The 25,641-nt window shown below is 43.5% G+C and overlaps 2 protein-coding genes across 37 annotated transcripts in view; one reads left to right on the top strand and one right to left on the bottom strand.

The window, feature by feature from the left end:
* The first annotated feature begins 275 nt into the window (after positions 1-275).
* TMEM243 (transmembrane protein 243) lies at positions 276-24,480 on the top strand. Of its 7 annotated transcripts, none has more exons than XM_008976317.7 (5): positions 276-349; positions 1,154-1,443; positions 21,599-21,649; positions 22,606-22,710; positions 23,882-24,480. In XM_008976317.7, exons 2-5 carry the CDS (start codon positions 1,366-1,368, stop codon positions 24,002-24,004), a joined length of 357 nt encoding a protein of 118 aa, XP_008974565.1. In that variant the 5' UTR covers positions 276-349; positions 1,154-1,365; the 3' UTR covers positions 24,005-24,480. The 7 variants fall into 7 exon arrangements, with proteins under 7 accessions (XP_008974565.1, XP_054970608.1, XP_063462352.1 ...); XM_003822732.7 differs by having other exon boundaries at positions 291-512; XM_034964360.4 differs by having other exon boundaries at positions 292-656.
* Positions 8,967-25,641, bottom strand: part of DMTF1 (cyclin D binding myb like transcription factor 1) — a 59,293-nt gene continuing 42,618 nt past the window's right edge. For 14 of the 30 annotated variants that reach the window (XM_003822730.7, XM_008976310.4, XM_055114631.2 and 11 more), the window contains one exon: positions 24,315-25,626. In XM_003822730.7, the coding sequence (XP_003822778.1) occupies positions 25,517-25,626 (110 nt within the window). In that variant the 3' untranslated portion in view covers positions 24,315-25,516. Of the gene's footprint in view, positions 18,473-21,006; positions 23,286-24,314; positions 25,627-25,641 lie in introns of those variants that run through there. The other 16 variants (XM_055114616.2, XM_055114615.2, XM_055114612.2 and 13 more) reach the window with 5 other exon arrangements.

The raw sequence follows: 25,641 nt of genomic DNA, 5'->3' as shown, positions 1-25,641 counted from the left end.
CCAGTGACTGCCATTCTGTCCTCGTTAAGCGAAGACTGAGGTGGTTAAAGCAGGTTGATTGTTTTTAAGATGCTTTCAGCCAGGTGCAAGGCTATCTGCAGAAATGTGCTTTGCCCACGTGGATCGCATGGACACTAATTACTAAGGGCTAAGCAGCTGAGAAACGTGCAGCCGCGGAGATTGGCCGCCCCACGGGGAATAAGCTGGCACGTCTAGAAATAAAGCTCCGCAGCCAATGCGGCGCCTTAGCCCGCGGGATTGGCGGCCTCGGTTGTGACGCGACCTGGGCGGGCCGACTTGCGACGGAGGCAGCGGGTCCGGGTCGGGGGACCTGAGAAGGAGCCGGGAGGTGATCCGCAGCGCTGCGACGGGACCGCGCGATTCCTCCCCCACGCATCTGGCCCTCGTTCCTGGGCCGCGGCACTGGATCCCGGCGGGGGTGTGGACCCAGGGCCCACTCTCCCCGGCGCGGCCAGGGCCCCCCAGCGTGCGAGCGCCTAGGGGATGCCGAGGTTTGGCGGGCGCGGGACCAATATGGGCAGGGCCGAGGCGGGATTCTCCCTCTCGCTGTGCCTAGACCGTACTCCTGCTGCGGTTCCGGCAGAGAGCGCGGGGAGAGCAGCGGCGGGAGCTGCGGCGAGCACGCCGGCCCTGGGGTAGATGCAACACGAGAGGGGATCCAAGTTGCTTGGGTCGGCCCCGGCAGCGACCTGAACCCGCCGCCCTGCGGGAGGGGTGTGCGGAGCGCTGGGCTGTGCTCCGGCAACTTCACTCCTCCCGCCGCCACTGGGGAACGTAGTGGGGGAGACGCAGAAGGCTAGGCGAGGGGTTCTCAATGCGTTCTTCCAAGAAAACTTTTTCTCCCTTGAACATGAAGGAATACGTGCTTACCGTAGAAAATTGGGAAAACATGGGAAATTATTGTGTAAAAAATGGGGGGCGACGTGTGGGAGTCTCTCCCGGGGCGAGGGGACTGCGATTTGCTGTGCTAGCCGGGAGCGAGCGGCGGGCGGCGCTGCCCTGGCGGCCCAGAGGGGCGGAGAGCCACGCGGCGCCAAGGGCTGAGATTTGAGGAAGTGGGAGCTGCCCGGGCGGGGGCGTCCCGCTGAGAGTCTGCCACGCAGTGTTTGTTTCCTTTCACTTCCTGCGGCAGCTGCTCAAGATGAGGTGCGCGGGGCCGGGGCGGAGCGGTCGCGTTCCCCGCGTGTGAGCCCCCACCCATCCCTGGCGCCAGCGCTTCCCCGACCACTCGGGTTCGGCTATGCGGGAGCCGTGAGGAGGAGGCTTGCAGTCGTGGACCTGACACCTCGGGAGGTCATGCTGTCTTGCTTTTAAGTGGCTTGGGGAAAGTGAAGAAACCCCAAAATGGAGGACTTTGCTACCAGGACCTACGGCACCAGTGGCCTGGACAACAGACCTCTGTTTGGGGAGACGTCCGCCAAGGTGAGTGCGGATTGTGACTCCAGACTGGGATGGGGGGTGTGTCTGCCGCCTGCCCTCTGGCGGAGTCCGGGCTGCGTCTTTCTGCGGCTCCTAAAAGCACTTTTAGGGAGGAAGCTGGTTCTGCAATCCTGCTTCCCTCTCAAGATGTTTGCCCGGCCAATCGTCGTCTGCTTTGGGACATGGTTGGCTAAGAGCCTTGAAGGCTGGAGTGGAGAAAAGTTCAGAAAGTTCGGGGTTGTTGAAAGCCCTTCTGGGGAGTGCGGGAACCCCCTCCGGAGGGGAGGTTGATTTAGTGGTTGTACAGCTGCACCTCCAGCAGGAGTACTGACCCTCCAGAGACTTCAGGTGTGCGCCCAAAGCTTCCTGAGAGAGCCGAGAAGGGGTGCTTCTGATTCCTGTTTACATAGAACTCATAAGGGTTCATTGCTGAGCAGTGAAGCAGCCAAGCAAGGAAAGGGGAGAGGCTTGAGGTGAGGGGTTCTTGAATGATGGCCTCAATTCCAGGAAGTGATCAAGGGGTCCCTGAACCTGAACAGGCTACCGTACATTATTCTAGGCTTTAAAATGTTTAACACCTTTTAAAAAGGATTAATTATGTAATGTCTTGGGCCAACAATTGAGGAGAGATCTTTTTCTATCGTCAGCATTAACTTTCTGAGTAGTTTGGGCAAGATCTGCCTGGTTTATTTTTTCATCTAAAAGTGGCATTGGTTGGCTGGTCCCAGTGCAGTGGTGTTGACAACTAATTGATCATAGCCCGTTACAGATTTCTTTGTTCCTTCTCCAATCTCCTTGCTTCACTTGACTGGCCTAAAAGAAGGAAAAAAAAAAAAGTGGCATTGGTGGTCTTTGACCTCTGATAAAGTGCTTTCAACTCTCCAAAGGTAATGCACGTGTAGAGTCCAGAGCTTCCGGGATTTCTTAGTTTTGGCAGGAGCCCTCCAGCAGACAGGATAGGGAAGTGGTACACCTGGCAGTCTGGGGAATAGCCCTGAATTTGGAAGCTAAGAGGCTGCCACAGGACTACTTTATTTTTTAAACTCCACGTGGATTTTACTTTCTCTTCTCAAAATGTTTTAATATGAAAGCGTTTTAAACTCGATCTCCGGGAAGATGCACCTTGTTCATCTTGTGGCTTTGTATAATCCCAGCCCACAGTGCTCCTGGTTTGAGACGCATTCCTCCTCCAGTAGATGTTCCATCTTAGGCAAACTTTATTGACCATTATGTACTTGGCCCTGGGGAGCCAAGGAACCCTGTCAGGTGGAGAAAAAAAAACGTAGAAAAATGTGATGTGGTTGGATCTGTGCTACGACAGGGACATGTTAGGGTACAGACAAGAACTGGTTGCTTTTGTATGGGAAAGTTGTCCATCTGTCCCAAGAACAAAGAGTGCCTCCCCAGCGTGCTTCAGCACATAGATTGGGGTTCTGGGTGATCCAGACCTTTGACCTCTTTTAACTCATAGCTCTTGTAATTATAGAGGTAGATGACTTGGTGTAATGGACTTGTCCATTTATGCAGACACTTAGAAATATTGATGTTTTCTGAACAGCTTGGGCCAAAACGTCCAATGATTTCAGTTTCCTATTGCCCATGATCCATTTGAAACCCATTCAAGAATTTTACTATTCCAAATGTATCTTTTATTGCGTACTTACTTACTACAAGAATATATCACACTGGGATTATTTAGGAAACTTTAGGGCATTGTAATAATAGCTTCAGCTATTCGGAGAAAAAAGTTAATATATATTAATTCCTGATCTCTCAAAATTTCTCCCTTTAGCTCCCTCTGTGAAGTTGACAGGGTGATTGGACATAGATAAATTCTACAGAATGGAGAAGGGAGAGAGACCCCTGGTCTGAGGTGGGAGAAAACATGTATCTTATAAATGGAGATGCCACATCTGAGAGAGGAGAGGCCTCCATATGTGTTCACAGCAAATGAAGATTTGAGGGCCTGAGGAGAGTAAGGCCCAGGAATGGAGCCTCAATAGTGAAAGGGCAGGACACATTACAGTGGAGCCATTTCCACAGAGGCAGCAACTGCTAGAGCAGGATCCTGGGGACACTGAGAAACCCATCCCTTGCTCTTGTGTGTGGGTGTCTGCAGCTTGCTGTTTTACATGCCAGGAAACGACACAATAGCCACTTCACAGTGGAAACTTGCTGTTAGTGAACTACAAGTTCTGAGAACATCGAGAAAGAATAAAAGCCCAGTTCCTATCCTAGTCTCACAGGTGGTTTCCTGTGCATTTTGTAATCTTACTTGCTTTATGAGAACGGACACATATAGCCTCTCAACTTTAGGTGCAAGCTCTAAGGCAAAGAGAACTGAAGCTCAAAGAGCAGAGAAGAGTCTAGAGTATGTTTGTGTTTCCTCAGTGCCAGGCAACATGGTGGGCATTCAGCTTTCCCTTGTTTGATCATCAAATTCCTTTGTGAGATGGGTGTTCTTATTTCTGTTATACAACTAAGGAAGTGGAACCCTCAGAGACAGTTACGTGTTCAGTCATACAAGTAGTTTCCTCTGGTAATGCTTCACCAACTCCCTTTCATGAGTTGAATAGTGAAGTCAGTAATTAGGCAGTTTTTGCTTCTCAAAGCGCTCCAGACATCTGCATACCTGTTGCCCTTTCACAGAAAATAGGGGTTGAAGTGGTTTGCCCCAAGTCGTGAGGTGAGTGAGGGATAATGAAATCTATTATAGAACAATGACTATTAATATGTAACTAAGTTGGCCTTGAGCAGCACCCTCTTGGGGAATCCCTGAAGGAACTTCTTTTGCCTTTATGGGTGCTGAGTGCACATAGTGATTTCAGTTACTGAAATTTGTTCAATCTTTAGCATGAAAATTGTTCATTCTAAGTTATTCCTATTTAGGAATAGCTTTACAGACATAGTCATGGAGAGAAAGGCAAAGTGAAACAGTTCTCTATTGTTCCATAAATATCTAAGGGATTTTTTTGTCTTTGAGGCAGTGTCTCACTTTGTAACTCACATCGGAGTGCAGTGGCCTGACCACGGTTCACTGCAGTCTCGACCTCCTGGGCTCAAGCAATTCCCCCACTTCAGCCTCCTGAGTAGCTGGGACTATAGGTGCCTTCTACCAAGCCTGGCTAACTTTTTTTTTTTTTTTTTGAGACGGAGTCTCACTCTGTTGCCCAGGCTGGAGTGCAGTGGTGCAATCTCGGCTCACTGCAAGCTCCACCTCCCAGGTTCATGCCATTCTCCTGCCTCAGCTTCCCAAGCAGCTGGGACTGCAGGCACCCGCCACCACACCTGGCTAATTTTTTTTGTATTTTTAGTAGAGATGGGGGTTTCACTGTGTTAGCCAGGATGGTCTTGATCTCCTGACCTCGTGATCTGCCCGCCTCGGCCTCCCAAAGTGCTGGGATTACAGGCGTGAGCCACCAAGCCTGGCCCTTTTTAATTTGTTGTAGAGATGGGGCTTCCTGTATTGCTCAGGCTGGTCTCAAACTAGTGGCCTCAAGCGATCCTCCTACCTCAGCCTCTCAAAGTTCTGAGATTATAAGCTTGAGCCATCGTGCCTGTACTAGGGATTATTGACAAAAAACAAAAGGTGTTCATCTTTTGTAAGAAACATAGACCTCATTCCTTGATACCTATGGAATTTTCATGTTAGGTTGGCTATCTTATGAATCCTAGTTTGAATGCCCAGATGCTTTTTACATCTTTTTTGAACCATTCCCAAGTTTTGTGCTATAGTACTTCTCTTTCAGGTGAAAAATATGGCACAGATACCAAGATGATAAGAAATATCTGAAGTTTCCAAGCCTGTGTTATGGCTTAGCATTTTCTAAAAGAGTGCTGTCCAGTAGAAATATGATGTGAGCAGCCATATATGTAATTTACATTTCTTAGTAGCCATATGAAAAAGTATAAAGAAACAAGTGAAATATTAATAATTTTATTTAACCCCTTATTTCCAAAATATTAATACTATCATTTCAACGTATCAATATTTAAAAAAAAATTTTTAACTAGGCATGGTGGCTCAGGCCTGTAATCCCAGCACTTTGGGAGGCTGAGGTGGGAGAATCACTTGAGCCCAGGATTTTGAAACCAGCCTGAGCAACAAAATGAGATCCTGTCACACACACAAAAAAAATTAGCTGGGCATGGTGGCACCCACCTGTGGTCCCAGCTGCAGGCTCGCACCACTGAACTCCAGCCTGGGTGACAGAACAAGACTCTATCTCAAACAGAAAACAAACTGAGATACTTTTACAATTTTTTTGTATGAAGCCTTTGAAATCCAGTATGTATTTTACATTAACAGCCCATCTGAATTCACGCTAGCCATGTTTCAGATGCTCAGTAACCACGTATGGCTAGTACAGGCTGATGTCCCAAATCCAAAATCCGAAATGCTCCAAAATCCAAAACTTCCTGAGCACTGACTTGATGCTACAAGTGGGAATTTCCACACAAAAGTACTTAACACAAACTTCATTTCATGCACAAAAATTTTAAAAATATAAAATTGTCTTCCAGGCTATGTGTGTAAGGTGTATATGAAACAAATTTTGTGCTTAGACTTGTGTCCCACCCCAAGATCTCATTATGTATATGTAAATATTCCAAAGCCCGAAAAAATATCTGAAATCAGAAACGCTTCTGGTCCCAAGCATTTTGGATAAGGGATACCCAACCATTTCAGACAGCTTAGTTTTAAAGCAGCTGAAATGTTATGGTGATTCCATAACCAAGTTTGTGAAACATTTTTCTTTGTTGTGGGACTTTGGAAGCTTTAATATGCCAATTTTCATTGTGACTGTAGTTGGTGAGGGTGGATGAGTAGCACTTTATAAACTGTTTAGGTGGTGTGGCCTTTTTAGCCCTAGCACAATGCCTTACTCAATTCTTAACTCCAGCTCCCTAGAGCATTCACTAGATACGTTTCTGCAGAATATACTTTGGGAAACATGGTTCAATGAATCACCTTCCTCTGCTTTTCCCTCCCATCCTGCCCCCTAGGGTAAACTAAAACCTGAAAATGTTCTCCCCTCTTCTGCCCACAACTACCTTTAAAAGTTTTCTTTAGTACAAGCTTTAGTACACAGTTTGGACAGTCTTTCCCACTGTCTTGTGTTAGAAGAGCACTAAATTATTCTCAGGGCTTGCGAGTCAGTCTTGATCTCAACTTGTTAGCTGGCTGTGGTATCATCTGAAGTCAGTTTCAGTCCATCTAGACTGGTGAAACTAGGAGGAGAGGGAGAGAATGGTTTTCTCGAGAAAGCAAAGCAGCATCCCATAGCTAGGGCAAATGGGAAAAGAAGGAACACTCTCCACTTGGTGCCATGTAGTGCAAACCAGTTTCTAAATCAGCCCACTCTGTGGGTGGTCACTGATCACAAAATAAGTGACTCATCCTCTAAGAAGGGTGGTGACAGTTCTTGCTCCTTTATTCCTTCTTGGATGTGATATATAAAGTCAATGATTTGGGGAGAAGATACATACACTGAATTCCTCAGTAGATACCATAGTGAGAGGGAGGCCCTCTGTGGAGGGGGCAAGTTTAGTGGGCTCTGAGGCTCAGATCTTTGGTTCCAAAGACAAAAGTATCTTCCTTTATCCCCATCCCCCCAATAAAAAAAAAAAAAGAAGAAGAAAACAAAGACGGTGAAAAGCAAGGGCTTTTTATGATTAGTGTTAGTCAAGCAATTCAAACTTGGAGCATTTGGCCTCTGCAAATAATCATGTAAGATTAGAGTTGCTACTTCATGCCATTTTTGTTGTCGCTTATTTAAGAACAAGGCTCAGTAGGGATGGTAATAAAATAATTTTTAAAAATGCAAAGAAGAGAAAAAGAATAAAGCTATGATTAAGATAGCTGGGTCTGTGCCAGCAGCCCCTTCCTCTGTCTTAGAGCTACCAATGCTATTCTCTGAGGAGTGCAGGCTTTAGTTTTTTTCCTCTAGATAGAGCTTCTAGGTGATCAAGCACAGCTATTTCTCTCAAAGGAGGGTTAGTCACCCAAAGGTGAAACAGTTCTCTCCTCTCCTCTCATTCAGCCTGCCAAAACAACTTTGCCTCTTTTTGTGTGTGCTAGAAAAGTAATTAGGAAAAATAAATGCCATCACTTTTTCTTTAGTACTCTAAGTTTTCTCTCTTTCACCCCTAGATCAGTGGACTGTAATCTCTGGGTGTGGGGCCCAGGCACTGGTATTTCTGGAAGGTCCTCAGGGGATGCTGGTGCATAGGAAGGGTTGAGATGCACTGGCCTTACTCTTGCTCTGTGTAAGCCCAGTCCAGGCTAATACCTCTCCATGGACCCCTTCTTTTAGCTGCCTCTTTGCTCTTCATAAATGTCGTTCTCCTTTCTGCTGTGTCTTCTCTTCTCTAAATATCTGAATTCTGCTCAGTCTGATTCCCTACTTTAGAACCTTCCCTGTAATCCAGTCTCTTCTCACTTTCCTTCTGTGAGCCTGGCTGTCAAAGATATGCCCTGGCACTTACTCCTTGTGCTGTGAGGGACTTGTGTAGGTCTTGCCTCCTAACTATAGAATAAGCTCTTCTTTAATGATAGGTGCCAGTTTCCTCATTTTTGTAGCCTTTTTAGCCCTAGGGACAATGACTTACCAAGTTCTTGATTTCATGTATATTAAGTTTTAAGCAAAGTGAGAATTTAGCGTTATCAAAAAGTAACCTACATTCTTGGGACATTCTGAGCTCACAGTAGAAGGCAGGGACTGTTTAGAAACCTGGATATGCTAGATATCAAAACAGGAAGTGGTGCTTCAAGCTCTCATGCAATTAAAATCATTTTTCTCTTTCTTTTTCTTTCTGCTAAGTTGTATGTAGCAGAGGCCAGTAGTAAATAAAATATTGTATTAAAAAAAACTTAAACTGAGGTCTGGTCTCTCAGAAGCTGATGGTCTACTGAGTTTTCTCTGGATGTGATTTTTGCTGGTCTTTGGTAATATCCTTTGCTTACTGAATTGAGTCACTTTTTTCTTATAGTTGGCTCATAGGCTATGTATGGGTATAGTGACCATATTTTCTGAGTTGCTGAAGGGACATATGGGTGGATAAACCTCAGTGTCCCTGTGAGAATGGTGGAATGCATTTGAAATTGGGGCTGCCATAGAAATTGGGGCCAGGGTGTGAAGCCAGCTCAGCTCTCTCAGCTCTGAGGAGCCTGATCTCTCATTGGTAAGATTCCCCCTTAGACATGGTATAAATAGTGCAAATACCATATTAGCTGCCATTTACTGACCCTCTACTGAATGTCAGATACTATCTTGTAGGGGCTTTCTATGTATTCTCTTCTAATCCTTATTATGACTTCACATGGTAGACATTGTACAAATATGAAAACTAAGGATTAAAAGTTGTAACTTTTAAAATACAGGTCCACATGTAGCAGTGGAGGTCATGTGTTTGGGAGAGAATCGAGTGTAAAAGTTGTAAAGGGTGGGTGTGCCCGAATTCTCATAAATGCTTTCTCTTGCACATCCTGTGCTCTCGGCACTGTTCAAAGTCTGGTGTTGCTTTGGGAAGTCTCAGAGCAGTAGTACCTATGGGTCATAATTCGCTGCGTCCTAGAGTTAGCCAGTGAGACAGAATGTCTCCTTGCTTTCCACCTGTGTGGCTGCTATACCTCTGGTTGTCTCTAGTGACAGTGCAAGGGGAAGCTCCTGTACAGTCAGAGCCATGCTGCTCTGAGGGACCCATATTAAATCCCTGGACACAGGGCCTGAGGTTTCTTTATTCAGCTGGGCTCAAAATAAACCTTCTCCCACATTTTGCATCCTCTCGTTATGCTTTTTCCTGGCCCCTTAGGCTTCTGACTGGGCCACTTACACAGCTTTCATGGTGAGAAGTTGTGATTTGGAAGAAGAGAAGCAAAGTCATTTCTGAGAATCAAACTTTTATTTATGGTATTGGGACCCTTAAGTTTGCTTGAGAAATGCAGAACTTTGGAGGCAAAATTGTAGTATGTGGCTCAAGGGTCTGAATCACTCAGTCCAGGTAAACAATGGTAGGAAGTAGCACCCTTTGGGCATTTAATACCTGCTCAATGTGTTGCCTTGCTCTTTCCCCATCCCAGGAGAAGACAATCACTGTCTTCAGTGGCCTGAGGAACTCGTGGGTAGGGAGGGTAAGGGATGAGTATAAAATGGGATTGAGCCTTTTATAAAAGGAAGAACAAAGTGCCTGGAGGTATTGTTCCTAGACCAAACTGAGGGTCGGGCTGCTATTTCTGGTGGCCCAATAATGAGATGCAGTTGAGGAGCTGAATGTTAATAGGTAAGACAATGGGGAAAATGTCCCCAGGGAATTTCAGAGAGCTTCACAGCAGCCCCCACACTACAGGCCCTGAGGCCTGTCAAGGAAAAATGGTTTTGTGGATCAGGTCCTGGACTCCAGTGCCCTGTGTCACAGCTGCTCCAGCTCCAGCTGTGGCTAAAAGGGGCCAAGATATAGCTTGAGCTGTTGCTTAAGAGGGTCCAAGCCCCAAACCTTGGTGGCTTCCACGTGCTGTTGGGTCTGTGGGTGCACAGAAGGCAAGAGTTTGGGAGCCTCCGCCTAGATTTCAGAGGATGTATGGAAATGCTTGGATGTCCAGAAGTCTGCTGCAAGGGGGAGCCGTTATGGATTGCATTGTGTGCCTGGAAAAGCCACAGACACTCAGCGCCAGCCTGTGAAAACAGCTGTGGGGGCTGTACCCTGCAGAACCACAGGGCCATGTGGAGTTGCTCAAGGCCTTAGGAGCCCACTCCTTGCATTAGTGTGGCCTAGATGTGAAACATAGAGCCAAAGGAGGTTATTTTGGAGCTTTAAGACTTAATGACTGCCCTGCTGGGTTTTAGACTTGCATGGGGCCTGTAGCCCCTTCATTTTGGCTGATTTCTCCCTTTTGGAATGGGTCTGTTTACCCAATGCCTGTAACCCCCATTGTATCTTGGAAGTAACTAACTTGTTTTTGATTTTACAGGCTCATAGGTGGAAGGGACTTGCCTTGTCTCAGATGAGACTTTGGACTTGGACTTTTGAGTTAATGCTGGAATGAGTTAAGACTTTGGGGGGACTGTTGGGAAGGCATGATTGGTTTTGAAATGTGAGAAGGACATGAGGTTTCGGAGGGCCCAGGGGCTGAATGACATGGTTTGGCTGTGTCCTTACCCAAATCTCATGTCAAATTGTAATCTCCACATGTTGAGGGGCAGGGAGGGACGTGATCAGGTCATGGGGGCAGTTTCTAATGGTTTAGCACCATCCCCAAGTGCTGTCTCATGAACGAGTTCTCATGACATCAGATGGTTTAAATGCATGTGGCAGTTCCCCGCTCCCACACGCTTCCCCGCTCCCGCCCTCCCCATCTGTCCCCCCTTCCCCTCCTCTGTCTCTCTGTCCCCTCCTCCCCCTCCTCTCTCTTTGTCCCCCCTCCCTCTCCTCTGTCTCTCTCTCTGTACCCCCTCCCCCTCCTCTGTCTCTCTCTCTGTCCCCCTCCCCTGTTTCTCTCTCACTGTCTCTCACTCTCTCACTGTCTCTCACTCTCTCACTGTCTCTCACTCTCTCACTGTCTCTCACTCTCTCACTGTCTCTTGCTCTCTCTGTCTCTCGCTCTCTCACTGTCTCTCGCTCTCTGTTGCTCTCTCACTGTCTCTCGCTCTCACTGTCTCGCTCTCACTGTCTCTCGCTCTCACTGTCTCTCGCTCTCACTGTCTCTCGCTCTCACTGTCTCTCACTCTCACTGTCTCTCGCTCTGTCTCTCGCTCTCACTGTCTCTCGCTCTCACTGTGTCTCGCTCTGTGTCTCGCTCTCTCTCGCTCTGTCTCTGTCTTTCTCGCTCTCTCACTATCTCAGTCTGTCTCACTGTCTCTCTCTCTCACTGTCTCACTGTCTCTCTCTCTCACTGTCTCTCTCACTGTCTCTCTCTCACTGTCTCTCTCACTGTCTCTCACTGTCTCTCTCTCACTGTCTGTCTCTCACTGTCTCTCTCTCTGTCTTTCTCACTGTCTCTCTCTCTGTCTCTCTCTCTCACTATCTCACTCACTGTCTCACTCTGTCTGTCTCACTGTCTCAATCTCTGTCTCACTCTCTTTCACTCTCGCTCTCTCACTCTTTCACTATGTCTTTCTCTCCCACCTCTCTCTCTTCCCCTCTTCTTCCCCCCTCTCAACCTCTTCTCCCCAGTCTCCCTCATTCCCACCCTTTCCCACCCCCTCATGCTGCCATGTAATATGTAGCTTGCTTCCCCTTCACATTCCACCATGATTGTAAGTTTCCTGAGGTCTCCCCAGCCATGTGGAACTGTTATTCAGTTAAACCTCTTTTCTTTATAAATTACCCAGTCTCAGGTAGTTCTTTCTAGTAGTGTGAGAATGGATGTAAAGGCTTCAAGGGTAGGACTGGGAACCTGAGGAAAGCTGGAGCTTCAAACCACTTCCCGGAGAGAAGCAGGGGCAGTCCACCCAAAATAAGAGGCCATGGAAATACAGTGAAGGCCCAGGTGAGGATAGAAAACATGAGTTTGTAGTAAGCCCAGTTAGTGTGTTATTTCAACTAATATTGATTATCTCTCCTGCTAGCCATTGTGGTTGGCAGAGGGATATGGCCAGGGCCATCACCCAGCCATACGGTGGCACCTTTGTACAATCGTTAGAGTATTTACACCCTGGGTAGTGGGAGCCCTCATAAACATGTGGCTTGGCTTTGTCTGAATTAGAAAAATGTGCTGTTGCCTCTGGGTAGATGCAGGCTGATGCCAGGCTGCAAAACTTGGAAAGTGCAACATTGGGCTGAACTTCAGCTATATAGCCATATATGGTGGCCCAAAATTCAACAGTGAACAAGGAAGACATGGTCCTTACCTTCCCAAACCTTCCAAGGTAGAGGAAGAGACAGAGGAGTAAACTGACATTTGTAGTTAGGATAGCTTAAAGACTTCAGAGCAAGGCCTATTGCTGCTATCTAGAAGTGGTTGGAGGTTTGGGGGTGACCTGGAGCTGGGTTTTCAAAGAAAGTATCAGAATTGTACCCTGCAAAGCACAGGGGCGGAGCCGCCCAAAACCATGGGAACCTACCTCTTGCATCAGCATGACCTGGATATGAGACACTGGAGCTTTAAAAATTGACTGCCCTGCTGGTTTTTGGATTTGCATGGGGCCTGTAGCCCCTTTGTTTTGGCCAGTTTTTCTGATTTTGGAATGTGTGTATTTACCCAATGCCTATACTCCCATTGTATCTAGGAAGTAACTAACTTGCTTTTGATTTTACAGACTCATAGGTGGACTTGTCTCAGATGAGACTTCAGACTGTGGACTTTTGAGTTAATGCTGAAATGAGTTAAGACTTTGGGGGACTGTTGCAAAGGCATGATTGGTTTTGAAATGTGAGGACATGAGATTTGGGAGGGGCCAGGGATGAAATTATATGGTTTGGCTGTGTCTCTACCCAAATCTCCTCCTGAATTGTAGCTCCCATAATTCCCATGTGTTGTGGGAGGGACCCGGTGGGAGATGATTGAATCATGGGGTTGGTTTCCCCCATACTGTTCTCGTGGTGGTAAATAAGTCTCATGAGCTCTGGCTGAGTACACAGGGGCATGAGCTCTATTAGGATGCAGTTTGCTCATGTGGAACAGCTTCCCAGGGGTAGGATGTCTGACAGAGGAGGACACTTGAAGGTGTGAGGTCTAACCTGGAAATCGGATTGAGCACCTGGTAAGGGATGTGGGTCTATAGGACTCCCTGCGATGCTGTCTGAGGAGAAAGACTTTTGTAGAATCACATAGAAAGTTTAGAAGTAACACCAAAAATGGAGTTCTCAATCTTCCTCCACCCTCTACCCTGCCTTCTCCCTCAAGAATGTAGTAGGGAATGTCTTCATGGCATTGTCCATCCAGGCTTTTGCTTTTCTGCAAGGACTTTTCTCTGTTTTGCCTTGCCCCTCTCTGGGAGTGTTGGGGAGCATTGCCGAAGGATTGATTTGTCAGCTGGAGTTCAGAGCTGTGATGCCTTATAAATCAGTCCTTGGTCCTGCCCTAGCAGAAGGTAACTGGGCTTCTACTCAGGAAAACGTGGACCTCAGAGATCCCCATTGTTTACCATTGATATTTCTTTGGGAACAACAGAGCCTAGCCTGGGAGGTATCTGTTAGGGTGTTGCACCTTTGTGGCTGGCAGACCGTGACCTGTTGGTCTGCAGGATCAGGCCACAGCTTCTGTGGTGCCATTGCATGCCTGCCCTGCAGCAGTGAGGCACATTATGTTCCTATTGATAGGCCAGGCCCTAAGTGGTAAGATGAGATGAATGGTCTCTACTGGTTAGAGGCATTCTAAAGAAAATACCGTTGGCTATTTCTGCTTTGAGTCTTTCGTTTAACAAACATTCATTGAGTGCTTACAGCGTGCCACACTGTCAAGAAGGAAAACAAGTGTAGTAGTTCCCACTAATTCACAGCTTCACTTTTCTAGGCTTCAGTTACCTGTGGTCAGCCATGGTCCAAAAATATTAAATGGAAAACTTCAGAAATAATTTGTAAGTTTTAAACTGTGCACTGTTCTATGTAATATGATTAACTCTCACTCTGTCCTGCTCCTGCTGGGGATGTGAATCATCCCTTTGTCCAGTAGATGCTACCTGCCTGTTAGTCACTTAGTAGCCATCTCTGTTATCTGATTGAAAAAACAGTATGTATAGGGTTTGGTACTATTTGTGGTTTCAGGCATCCACTGGTGGTCTTGGAGTGTATCCCCCGCTGGTAAGGGGGACTACTTGTAGACTGTCTTTCCCACCATTAACTGCCAGTGTGGGACACAAGCAATACATTTTGATGCAGTTAAGTGTAAAGACTGAGCAAAGTGATGTGGGTGCTCTGAGGGGAGGTGCCCAGGGTGGTGTCCAGAAAGGATTTACAGTGAAGTTGATAGTGTTGAGTTCTGAAGGATGATGATATGGTTTGGCTGTGTCCTCACCCAAATGTCATCTTGAATTTTAGCTCCCATAATTCCCACGTGTTGTGGGAGGGACCCGGTGGGAGATAATTGAATCATGGGGGCAGTTTCCCCCATACTGTTCTTGTGGTGGTGAATAAGTCTCATGAGATCTGATGATTTTATAAGGGGAAGCCCCTTTTGCTTGGCTCTCATTTTCTCTCTTGCCTGCCACCATGTAAGACGTTATCTTTTGCCTTCTGCCACTTGAAACTGTGAGTCCATTAAACCTCTTTTTCTTTATAAATTACTCAGTCTCAGGTATGTCTTTATCAGCAGTGTGAAAACGGGCTAATACATAAATTGGTACCAGGAGTGGGGTGCTGCTGTAAAGATATCCGAGAATGTGGAAGCGACTTTGGAACTGGGTAACAGGCAGGTTGGAACAGTTTGGAGGGCTCAGAAGAAGATAGGAAAAGTTTGGAACTTCCTAGAGACTTGGAGGGCTCACAAGACAGGAAGATGTGGGAAAGTTTCCTTCCTAGAGACTTGTTGACTGGTTTTGACCAAATGCTGATAGTGATATGGACAATAAGGTTCACGCTGAGGTGGTCTCAGATGGAGATGAAGAACTTGTTGGGAACTGGAGTAAAGGTGACTCTTGTTATGTTTTAGCAAAGAGACTGGTGGCACTTTGCCCCAGCCCTAGAGATTTGTGGAACTTTGAACTTGAGGGAGATGAGTTAGGGTATCTGGCAGAAGAAATTTCTAAGCAGGAAAGCATTCAAGAGGTGACTTAGGTGCTGTTAAAAGCATTAAGTTTTAAAAGGGAAACACAGCATAAAAGTTTGGAAAATTTGCAGCCTGACAATGCAATAGAACAAAAAAAATTCCTAAGGAGAAAACTTGCAGCCTGACAATGCAATAGAAAAAAAAAAAAAAAATTCCTGAGGAGAAATCTAAGTCAGCTGTGGAAATTTGCACAAGTAAGAGGAGCCAAATGTTAATCTCCAAGACAATGGGGAAAATGTCTCCAGGGCATGTCAGAGACCTTTGAGGCAGCCCCTCCCATCACAGGCCTAGAGGCCTAGGAGGATAAAATGGTTTTGTGGGCTGGGCCCAGGCCCCCCTCTGCTGTATGCCGCTTAGGGACTTGGTGCTCTGTGTCCCAGCAGCTCTAGCCATGGCTAAAAGGGGCCAAGGTACAGCTCAGGGCATGACTTCAGAGCTGCACGTGGCAACTTCTATGTGGTGTTGGGTCTGCAGGTGCGCAGAAGTCAAGAATTGAGGTTTGGGAACCTTTGCCTAGATTTTAGAGGACATACAGAAACACCTGGATGTCCAGGCAGAGGTTGCTGCAGGGCCAGGGCCCTCATGGAGAACCTCTGCTAGGGCAGCAAGGAAGGGAAATGTGGGGTTGAAGCTCCCATACAGAGTCCCCATGGGGCATTGCCTAGTGGAGCTGTGAGAAGGCCACCATCCTCCAGATGCCAGAATGGTAGATTCACCGAAACTTGCTCCATGTGCCTGGAAAAGCCACAGACACTCAAGGCCAGCCTGTAAAAGCAGCTGGGAGGGAGGCTGTACCCTGCAAAGCCACAGGGGCACAGCCACCCAAGACCATGGGAACCTACCTCTTGCATCAGCATGACCTGGATGTGAGACATTGGAGCTTTAAAAATTGACTGCCCTGCTGGTTTTTGGATTTGCATGGGGCCTGTAGCCCCTTTATTTTGGCCAGTTTTTCTGATTTGGAATGTGTGTATTTACCCAATGCCCATACCCCCATTTTATCTAGGAAGTAACTAACATGCTTTTGATTTTACAGACTCATAGGTGGACTTGTCTCAGATGAGACTTCAGACTGTGGACTTTTGAGTTAATGCTGAAATGAGTTAAGACTTTGGGGGACTGTTGCAAAGGCATGATTGGTTTTGAAATGTGAGGACATGAGATTTGGGAGGGGCCAGGGATGAAATTGTGTGGTTTGGCTGTGTCTCCACCCAAATCTCCTCCTGAATTGTAGCTCCCATAATTCCCATGTGTTGTGGGAGGGACCTGGTGGGAGATGATTGAATCATGGGGACAGTTTCCCCCATACTGTTCTCGTGGTAGTGAATGAGTCTCACAAGATCTGATGATTTTATAAGGGGTTTCCCCTTTTGCTTAGCTCTCATTTTCTCTCTTGCCTGCCATCATGTAAGACGTGCCTATCACTGTACGCCATGATTGTGAGGCTACCTCAGCTATGTGGAACTGTGAGTCCATTAAATCTCTTTTTCTTTACAAACTACCTGGTTTTGGGTATGTCTTTATCAGCAGTGTGGAAACTAATACAGATGAGTAGTCAAAATTGGGAGTAGCATTTTAACCATGCCAGAGCTTGGTTTTTTGGGAAATGAGTTGACATTATGCCTTTGGGATTTTTTTATGGACCAATATAAGAAATGATTGTGTATGAATTATCTATATTTTCTGTGTCCCTAGATTTGTTCCAACCCATGGGACAAATTCTTTTTAGAGCCAGGAGAATTTTGACTCTAATTATCCAGTATGCTTACTTTTATTATTAGTTAGAACTTAAAATTCTGTTGTACTTCCCACTTGGCTGTCAGAAATCTTCATACAAACATTTGCGTTTAAATGAGAAATGTTTTTTAAGACAATTTTTTTTTTTTTTTTTTTTTTTAAGATTCTCATTTTATCCAGGCTGGAGTGCAGTGGCGTGATCCTTGCTCACTGCACCCTTGACCTCCTGGACTCAAGTGATCCTCCCACCTCAGCCTCCCAAGTAGCTGAGACTACAGGCACATGTCATCAAACCCAGATAATTTTTATATATTTTTTGTAGATACAAGGTCTCAGTATTTTTCCCAGGTTATTCTTGAATCCCTGAACTCAAGTGATCCTCCCACCTTGGCCTCCCAAAGTGCTGGGATTACAGGTGTGAGCCACCATGACTGGCCTTTGTAGATTCTTTAGCTTTTCCCCCCCCCCATTCCACCATTCCCCAAAGCCTTTTCGAAATTTTGTCTTGGTCTTTTTATTGTTGGTTAGTTAGGTTAGGGTTTTATTATAGTAGCACATGCCCTTGAAATTCATTTTGGAAGTAGGCAAAACATTGCCATGGAAATGGAAGGCTGAATACAATGTCGCTTGTAAGCATTCCAAACTGTTTAGAACCAGGATATTTCCAGGGAGCTGAGGAGCTGAGGGCAGAGCTAGCTTTTGGTTATGTGGGATGTTATTGCCAGTTTCCTCCCAGGGCCATTGTTACCACCTGATCATTTGAGTTTTAGTTTCTCTAGCAGATGCTGGCTAATGACTGACCAGGCAAGTATAGGGGTTCTCTGGCTTTTAATCACTAGGGGATTAGTCCTTCTCTGGCCCAAGTGCAGTCTGGTGATTCAGAACCATAAAGTGTAAGAACTGAAAGGGACCAGGTATCATTTAGCCCAGTCTTCTCATCTGATAGAGTCAAATGGGTTAAAGAATCCTTTTGAGGTTACAAAGCTAGCTAGTGGCAGAATGAGATGAGAACCTTGGTTTCTAGACCGTGTTAAGGTCTATATTTATTAGTTTAAGGACTGTTAGACCTTTTGAACTGTTCATTACACTTGTCTTTTGCAAACAGCATTGGATAGGAGATTTTTTGCCATTACCTAGCCGTGTGACCTTTGGCAAGTCAGTCTTCTGGAACCTAGTTACCCATTGGTAAATGGAGATAACATACTCCTTACTTGCTTTCCACCATTCCAGATACAAACCAGTTGCATATATCTCCATCTTTTTCTCCTTCCTCATTCTAAAGGAAGACAAAGACATGAATCCGTCAGGCCCAGGCTCTTCACTGTGCATTGCATTCCAGCTCTTTTCCTCTCAGCTCTCATGAAACTTGGTCAACAATCTCCATTTGTCCCATTGATTTTTTGTAACAGCAATGCTTTTGTTCTCCCATGGGTCTTTGTGGAATTCCTTTCATGAACCATCTTTCCTTTCCTTTTCATCTGCTAGTCTTCCTCAGGGTTTTGACTTCTCTGGTAGTCTCTCCTTGACTGTCCAAGATAGCTCACTTTCTGTCTTCTTAGTGCCCTCCTGAACTCTGGATAGTGTAAACTTCTGGAAGGTAAAGATGTTTTTATTCACTTTTGTATTTGCATCTGAATTATAGTAGATAATGTTTAAATGCATAAATATATGACTTACAAGATGATATAGGTGAAATCTCAACTATATATATACATGTATGTATGCACACAACGTCTGTCTTTATGTTCATGTATATATGAATTCAGACTATGTCTAAACCTGTTGCAGAATATTTTGTCTCTGGGAAGGAAATCCTAAATCTGTATCCTGTCCTCTCAGCAGGCAAGGATCCAGGCTAATTGCCATCCTTTGTCCTGTCAAGCTTCCTTGTGGAGTGAAAATAAGCCACAGTACAAGGTTTAAAATTCTGGTAGGAGAGACAAGTTATGGTAGGTAGAACTAGAGTGAAAATAAAACTGGGGAGGAGACAGAGCTAGTTTCTGTGAGAAATAATTGAGTTAATAGAGACTAGCTGTAGAAGTAGAAATAATGAGTTTCAATTTATTCCATAAACAGCAAAGTTTAAATGTATTACTCACTTTTCTCCATGTACTCTAGCTCCAATTTGGAGCATATTATTCCCCAAACTGTCCTTTGAAGTGTTAATTAACTAGCTATTTAATTATTCTCTATTATCCTCTTTGGAGATTGGGAGCTAGAAGAGCTGCTAAAACCCTGAAAAATAATCTCTAGGCCCAGGGAAGGAGCTGTACCCTGTGATTTGAACTTAATATTTAAAAATGGCTTATTTTAGACTAAACTTTAGAGCACAGCCTCTCCATTTTAAATGTGCACATAAATTACCAGATCCTGTTAAAACGCAGATTCTGATTCAGTTGGTCTCAGTGAGGCCTAAGATTCTGCATTTCTTGCAGTTCTCTCAGGTGAGGCCGATGTGCTGGTTCATAGACTACACTTTGAGTAGCAAGTTTAAAACAGAGAGCATTAGAAGTAGGAGGGCTTCTGAAGTTAACTCTGCATACCTGAATTCATGGTTGATAGAAGGCCTTGGCTTGGAGAAAGAAAATATTCTGAGAAACACTTCTGCCATGTCCGAAATAGTTCATCCCATCTTGGGAATCCCAGAGGGGACCACTACATTATAACAATAACTGATATTCATGAAAATCTGTTGGAATTCTGTTCAGTGACTATCTAAAAGGTAGGCAGGAAAGTATTCATTAAAGTTTAGATATATTTTCATCAGGATGATTAAAATCAGTTATATGGAGAAATCCAACAATGTGGAACAAAGTCACCTATGAGGAAATCATTCTTGAAAGGTAAGCACAGTGTAGTACTTTGCTAATAGGCTTTTTGAGGTGTCATCTGCCACTTGACATCTTTGTCTAGACCAGCACTAGCACTCTAGGTTGTTCTTTGGGTGAGAAGCAAATAGGGAAAGGAGGCTTGGCATTGAATCTTGTCTTTATCACTTAATGGTATTGAGATCTTGGGAAAGTTCTCAGTTTCCCTGAGCCTGTTTTGCTACCTGTTAAACAGTCATATTACCATTTCATCCTAGAATTTTTAAAGAGAGGATTGGTGAATGTGCTTGGCATAGTTAATATCCTTTTACCATTATTTTTCTCCTACTTTGATCCTGGTAGGCAACTTGCTGTGTGTCATTTGGCAATTAGTGATATATTGGCTTGACTTCTATTGGTGGGGGCTGTTGTGAGGTATGCAGTGCTTTATTTTGGAAATCCCTGGCACTCAGAGAGCAGCAGATATTCTTGCTTCTCAAAAACAGTGGGGCTCCCATGGATTTTGTCTCTCTACACATTTTATGTTGTCCCATGTGGGAAGAAGTTAAAGTGAGCGGTGACTTGTCCCTGGGTCCCTTTCCTAACAAGTGGTCCTAAGTTCAGGCTCCTGTGTGCTGTGTAGGCTTCTCTAGCTGAGGTCGTGGTAAGATCTCTTCTGAGTCCTCTGGAGTTAGGGTGTGGCTGGAGTCCAGTATCTTTTGTTCTGTAACCTTTCAGTTGCAGTGGCCTTGGTCTGGAGAGTTGTGATTTGTCCTTGGTTAGATCACACACATCCAATACTTGGCTTTCTTACTCTTTCCCTCCCAATTTTGCCTGACTCTTAACTTCTGTGGGTTCTTATCCTTAAAAGGCGACTACTTGGAAATGAGAATTCGGTTGCTGCTCTGTGATTGTTCCTGTGTCCTTCCCATCTCTGAGGTTTTGTTTATTGGCGGCATGTTCCATATCCTGCCATTCTCTGCTCAGACCATTATCAAAACAACATTTAAGACGACTGATTCGTTAAAGACTCAGCTTTGACTTCTCAGAAGTAAGACTGCATGTCACTATCATACTTTACCTTTTTAGTAGTACCTGAAACTACTTCTAACCAGTGACCTGGATTTAGGAATCTCTGGTTTCAAAATTGCTTCTAACTTGTTATGACTCTTAGAAAATAATTTAACCACACTGGGCCTAAATTTACTTTAACCTGTAAAATTAGGATTGGATCAGTTTTTCAAACATTCTTTGTTGGTTGGGGTGGGATGGGAATGACAAGAAAGCTCAGTAGGTAGGTTCTTCATTCAACCAATATTTTGTTTATATACTAAAGCCCTTCACTATTAAATAACTTGGAAAAACTACTGGACTGGATGGTCTCTTAAGATTGCAAGTGCCAAGCCTTGGCACTCTAGGACCCATCCCTTTTAACAGTAGCATCTATTTTTAGACTAGACAAGGATACCTAAGCTGTATTACAAATATAGTTCCAGACACATCATGGTACTCTACATCTAGTCCGGTTCCTGATACCTTTAACCAACCAATGCTCTGGCCTGGCCATTCCTGCAGTGCCTGTCCTTCTCCTTTGGCTCATGCTATCCTCAGCAGCACATGCATTATTTGTAAGCCTCCCTTACCCATTTGATACTACCCAATCAAGACTCTAGTATAAATGTTCTGTCCCTTCAAGAAACCTTCCCCAGTTGGCCATTTTCCCAAAGTACATTTTCCACTCTTATGGCTCAGTACACTTTGCTTTGTCTGGTAGTTTTATGTGTAAAGCTCAGAGAAGGACTGGATCTTGGGTTTCTTTATTGTAAACCATCCAAATGCCTTGCATTGTACTATACTGAAGGTAACATGGATCCAAGTCATATGGCTTAAAAATTCTTTTCTCTTTCAGGATCGAATCATCAATTTAGTTGTTGGCAGCTTAACATCCTTATTGATTCTAGTAAGTATCCTCATTTTGTGCCTCACCCAGGCTCTTAGCCAGTTTTGAAAACTTTATCAATTATGGTTAACTTTCCAAAAGAAGCTAAATAAGTGCTTTTAATTTTATTACCACAAAATTGCAGTTGCTAATTGGAGTAGCTAATTTAATTCTGCCCCACCCCCAGGTTGAATATGTGAAATGGTACAAGTCAGACAACTTGGTTTTAAGATAATTGAGTTTACCATGTTTTGCCTAGTAAATTTGTAAAAATGTCAGTGGCTAGTAGCCACTTCCTTCTGTCATCTACCATAATTCCCCATTTCTATTTTGTTCCTAAAGAACATATCCATTACCCTTTGGTCAAGTTTTAAAAGATTTGGTCACAGTGTATAGTAGTTTTACTGTATACATCCTGTATACAGTATACATCTGGGAGCTATTACAATAAAATTTTTAAAAGCTGTATTTTCCATAGTTTGACATTTTTCTGGCACATTAAAGAGAATTTTTTTCCATGGCTTCTTAATGAAAAGATTGCATATAATGCTGCATCTGTTAGAAACAGAACTACACAACATTAGAAGTCTTTCAGTGTGTTTCATAATGTTATAGCAAAACCAGTTTTGATTATATTCATTTTGCTAGAAATATTTAAAATAACAAAATGGCTAGAACTTTTACCAGCAGAATCATTAATCCTGGGAGTGAGGTTTAGTTAATGAAGTTATTTTGGGATCAGCTAGTATTACTGATGTTTTCTCTCCTTTCATAAGTAAGGGAAAGTTTAGAAAAGAAGTACTAAAATAACTCGAACATATTTATAATTACTGTATTAACATTCTAGAAAGCAAACTTGGTGGCAGATGTAATTTTATAACATGAAGCATTTTGTAGTACTGTTGCCTAGACTCCAGTTGGTAATTACCAAGTCTTGGAATTACTGTTAAGGCCTTACATAATTTCTCTTCATACAGGTAACGCTGATAAGTGCTTTTGTTTTTCCTCAACTACCTCCAAAACCGTTGAATATATTCTTTGCTGTCTGCATCTCTTTGAGTAGTATTACTGCCTGCATACTTGTAAGTACTGTTGAGAATTTAAACAGTGTTCTTGAGGGTTTAAGATGCAATGCACAGGACAAAAATTTTCAGCCTTGGGTCTATACAAAAGGGTATCTCTTAATTATATCCTCATCCTCCCCCTAAAAGTATGTTAGAATTCTCAATAAAATCTGAGTCTTCTTTTCTCCTAAATCCCAAAGTTGTAACCCCAAAGAGAAATTCCACTCCCTTGATAGCTAAAAAAAAAAAAAAAAATTAGTGGAAAGACGTAGGTGGCCAAAGATTTTAATTTACTTAATTCATCTTCACTCAAGGACTACGTAAGGGCCAACAGTCTTTGGGAAATGCCAGTTACTGCTAAGGGAAGAGATAGAGCACTCTGGATTTAATTCTAATTATTACAAAATTAGTTTAATCTACATGTTTGTTTCCCAAAATGGAGGTATTAACACCAAAACCTCCTGGGAAATCTAAAGCTGCAGTTGTTGTAAAAATGTTTGATTTACTGCAAATGTTTCTTTTATGGTGAAGAAACAAAGATGGTGGTGGCTCCTCAGTGTTCATTCATTAGTTGGCTACATTGTTTCATGTTCCTTTAGAGGCAGAATCAAAAGAAAAAACAATTAATAGTAATTTGCTTATCTGAGTTAAAATTAATTAAACCAGGAGACATCTCCAAGTGTTCTCATTCACTGATCCTGCTATATACTCCCATGACCTGAAAAAGAACTAGCCCATCCCACTTTGGGAGCTTTCCTGTTCCCCTAGCTTGAAGCCTAAAGTGACTAACAAACAATGAACTAGTTTAATCCAAATATATTATGGAAGCCCTATTTTACAGTCTGAACCAACTGTATGAATCATGAGTCTAAATGTTGTCTTCCTTTTCTGTTAAGTAGTATGTCCAGGTATATGTTCTTGGATAGTTTGCCAGATGACTGGTGGAGTATATAGGTGTGAATATAGAGGAAAGTAAACTGAGAAAGTAGGAATAAGTATGATCTTGGATGTGGAAACTCAGAGTAAGAATTAAATTCTGGCTGTACTGATCTCAGGAATGTAGAGACCTCAGAATATGGAGAATGTCTGTCTCATTTAGGGGAATAAACAAATACTAATGAAATTTGAAATTGGTAGAGAAAATGTTATATTTTAAATTTTAATTTATAAACTTTAATTCTTCTTTTAGATCTACTGGTATCGACAAGGAGACTTAGAACCGAAATTTAGAAAGCTAATTTACTATATCATATTTTCTATCATCATGTTGTGTATATGTGCAAACCTGTACTTCCATGATGTGGGAAGGTGAGGCTGCCAAGGAGAAGTACTTACCAGGACTCTTCAAAATGATACATTAGGACAGTGAGTAATTTTTGGATAAGGTATGCTGAAGAATCTCCTGCAGAAGTCTGATACATGATTTTCATGTTAATTGTAAATGTTAATTCCCTCTTGCAAGGGAGACATACCCTAGATCACTTTGCTTTTTCTTTAAGGAGCTGATGTTGCACCTAAACATTCCAACCCTTAAAGCTAAAACAGCACAAAAAAATTTCACTTTTGAAATGAAATTTTTATAATTGTATGGCAAAAGGCTATGTAAAAACAAATCTTGCATCTTAAGACAAATATTCTTTTATTTCTGTCAAACTGAATATACAATTGTTCCCTAGGCAACCAACTTTTGCTTATAACTACAATTTAATTTCACGTTGACAAAACAGACAGTGAAAAGACAACTTTGTGAAGATCTAATTACAATAATAAATAAAATAATTTATACAAGGTTTTTTTTTTCTTGACTTTTCTATAGGGGTCATATTCATTAAAAAGCCCAAAAGGCTACCTTTGCCTTAACCCTTCTGTAGTACAGGAATGATTCTTAGATTTGTTTCCTTTTGTTATAGAAGCAAATATTGTTTTTTTAAAATTGCCTGAGATGAGAGGTTATATTGTACCCCACCAGCTAACACACTAAGTGGATGACAAACTATTCTCTCGGTAATTTATATAGCAAAACATCTAATAAATGGTCATGGTATCAAAGATAGGTAACATTACTTCCTTCCTCATTTAGTTTTATTTCAAAGTGCTAACTTTGTAAACTAATGACAGTGGTTTCTGAGGGGGTGAAAACTGCTTAGATTCTGGTGGGTTTTGTTACTATGCTTATCCATATTCCCTTTAAAAGTAACAAAAAACCTGTAGTGAATTTTAACTTTTAATGCTTTCCTGTTTACCCTGCCTAAATCAGCTCCCACTGCCAGCAATGGGTTAACCAAATGTAACCACCACAAGACCACCTCCTAGGTCTCTATACTTGTATGCTGGTCAAGTCTCAAACTTAGTCTTCTTGAAGATCAGAAGATCACTGGTAAGCTCTAGACCATGTTGAAAAGACTCATCTGAACTACAACCAGGCTTACTTGAGAGGAGACAGTGCCATGTCTGATCTTTAGAGAAACTGTACTTTAAACCACAGCAGTTAAGCTTTCGTGATTCTAAACTTTTCTTAGTGGCTGAAGTGAATGAAATTCCTTATTCCCATGTAACACTAAACAGGGATTTATGCTTAAAACTCCCAGCCTCCACTCAACTACATACTGTCATAAAACTCAACCTCAGATGATGTGTTTAAAGGAGGTAAAAAGTCATAGCAGCAACAATGTGTGTGGCTTAAGCACTGTGGCTATTTAAATTGGTAAATTAAGCCTCTTGGGGGTTGCTCCTATTTCTTTGAAGAGGTTGTAATTAACAGTGTGCCTTCTTTGCTTGAACTGCCTATTTCTAAGAATTATTCTAATGACAGTTTACCAAAATTCTAATGACAGTTTACCAAATCTTCGACATCCTTTGAATCTTCTGAAACAGGACTGCCCAAGGATGATCCAATGATATTTGATTCTTCCTGATGATGTTGGAGTATGGGATCTGTAATGAGTTTCA

Source organism: Pan paniscus, chromosome 6 (assembly GCF_029289425.2).
Source record: "Pan paniscus chromosome 6, NHGRI_mPanPan1-v2.0_pri, whole genome shotgun sequence".
Classification (NCBI taxonomy): domain Eukaryota; kingdom Metazoa; phylum Chordata; class Mammalia; order Primates; family Hominidae; genus Pan; species Pan paniscus.
This window is presented reverse-complemented; position numbering and strand designations above follow the sequence as displayed.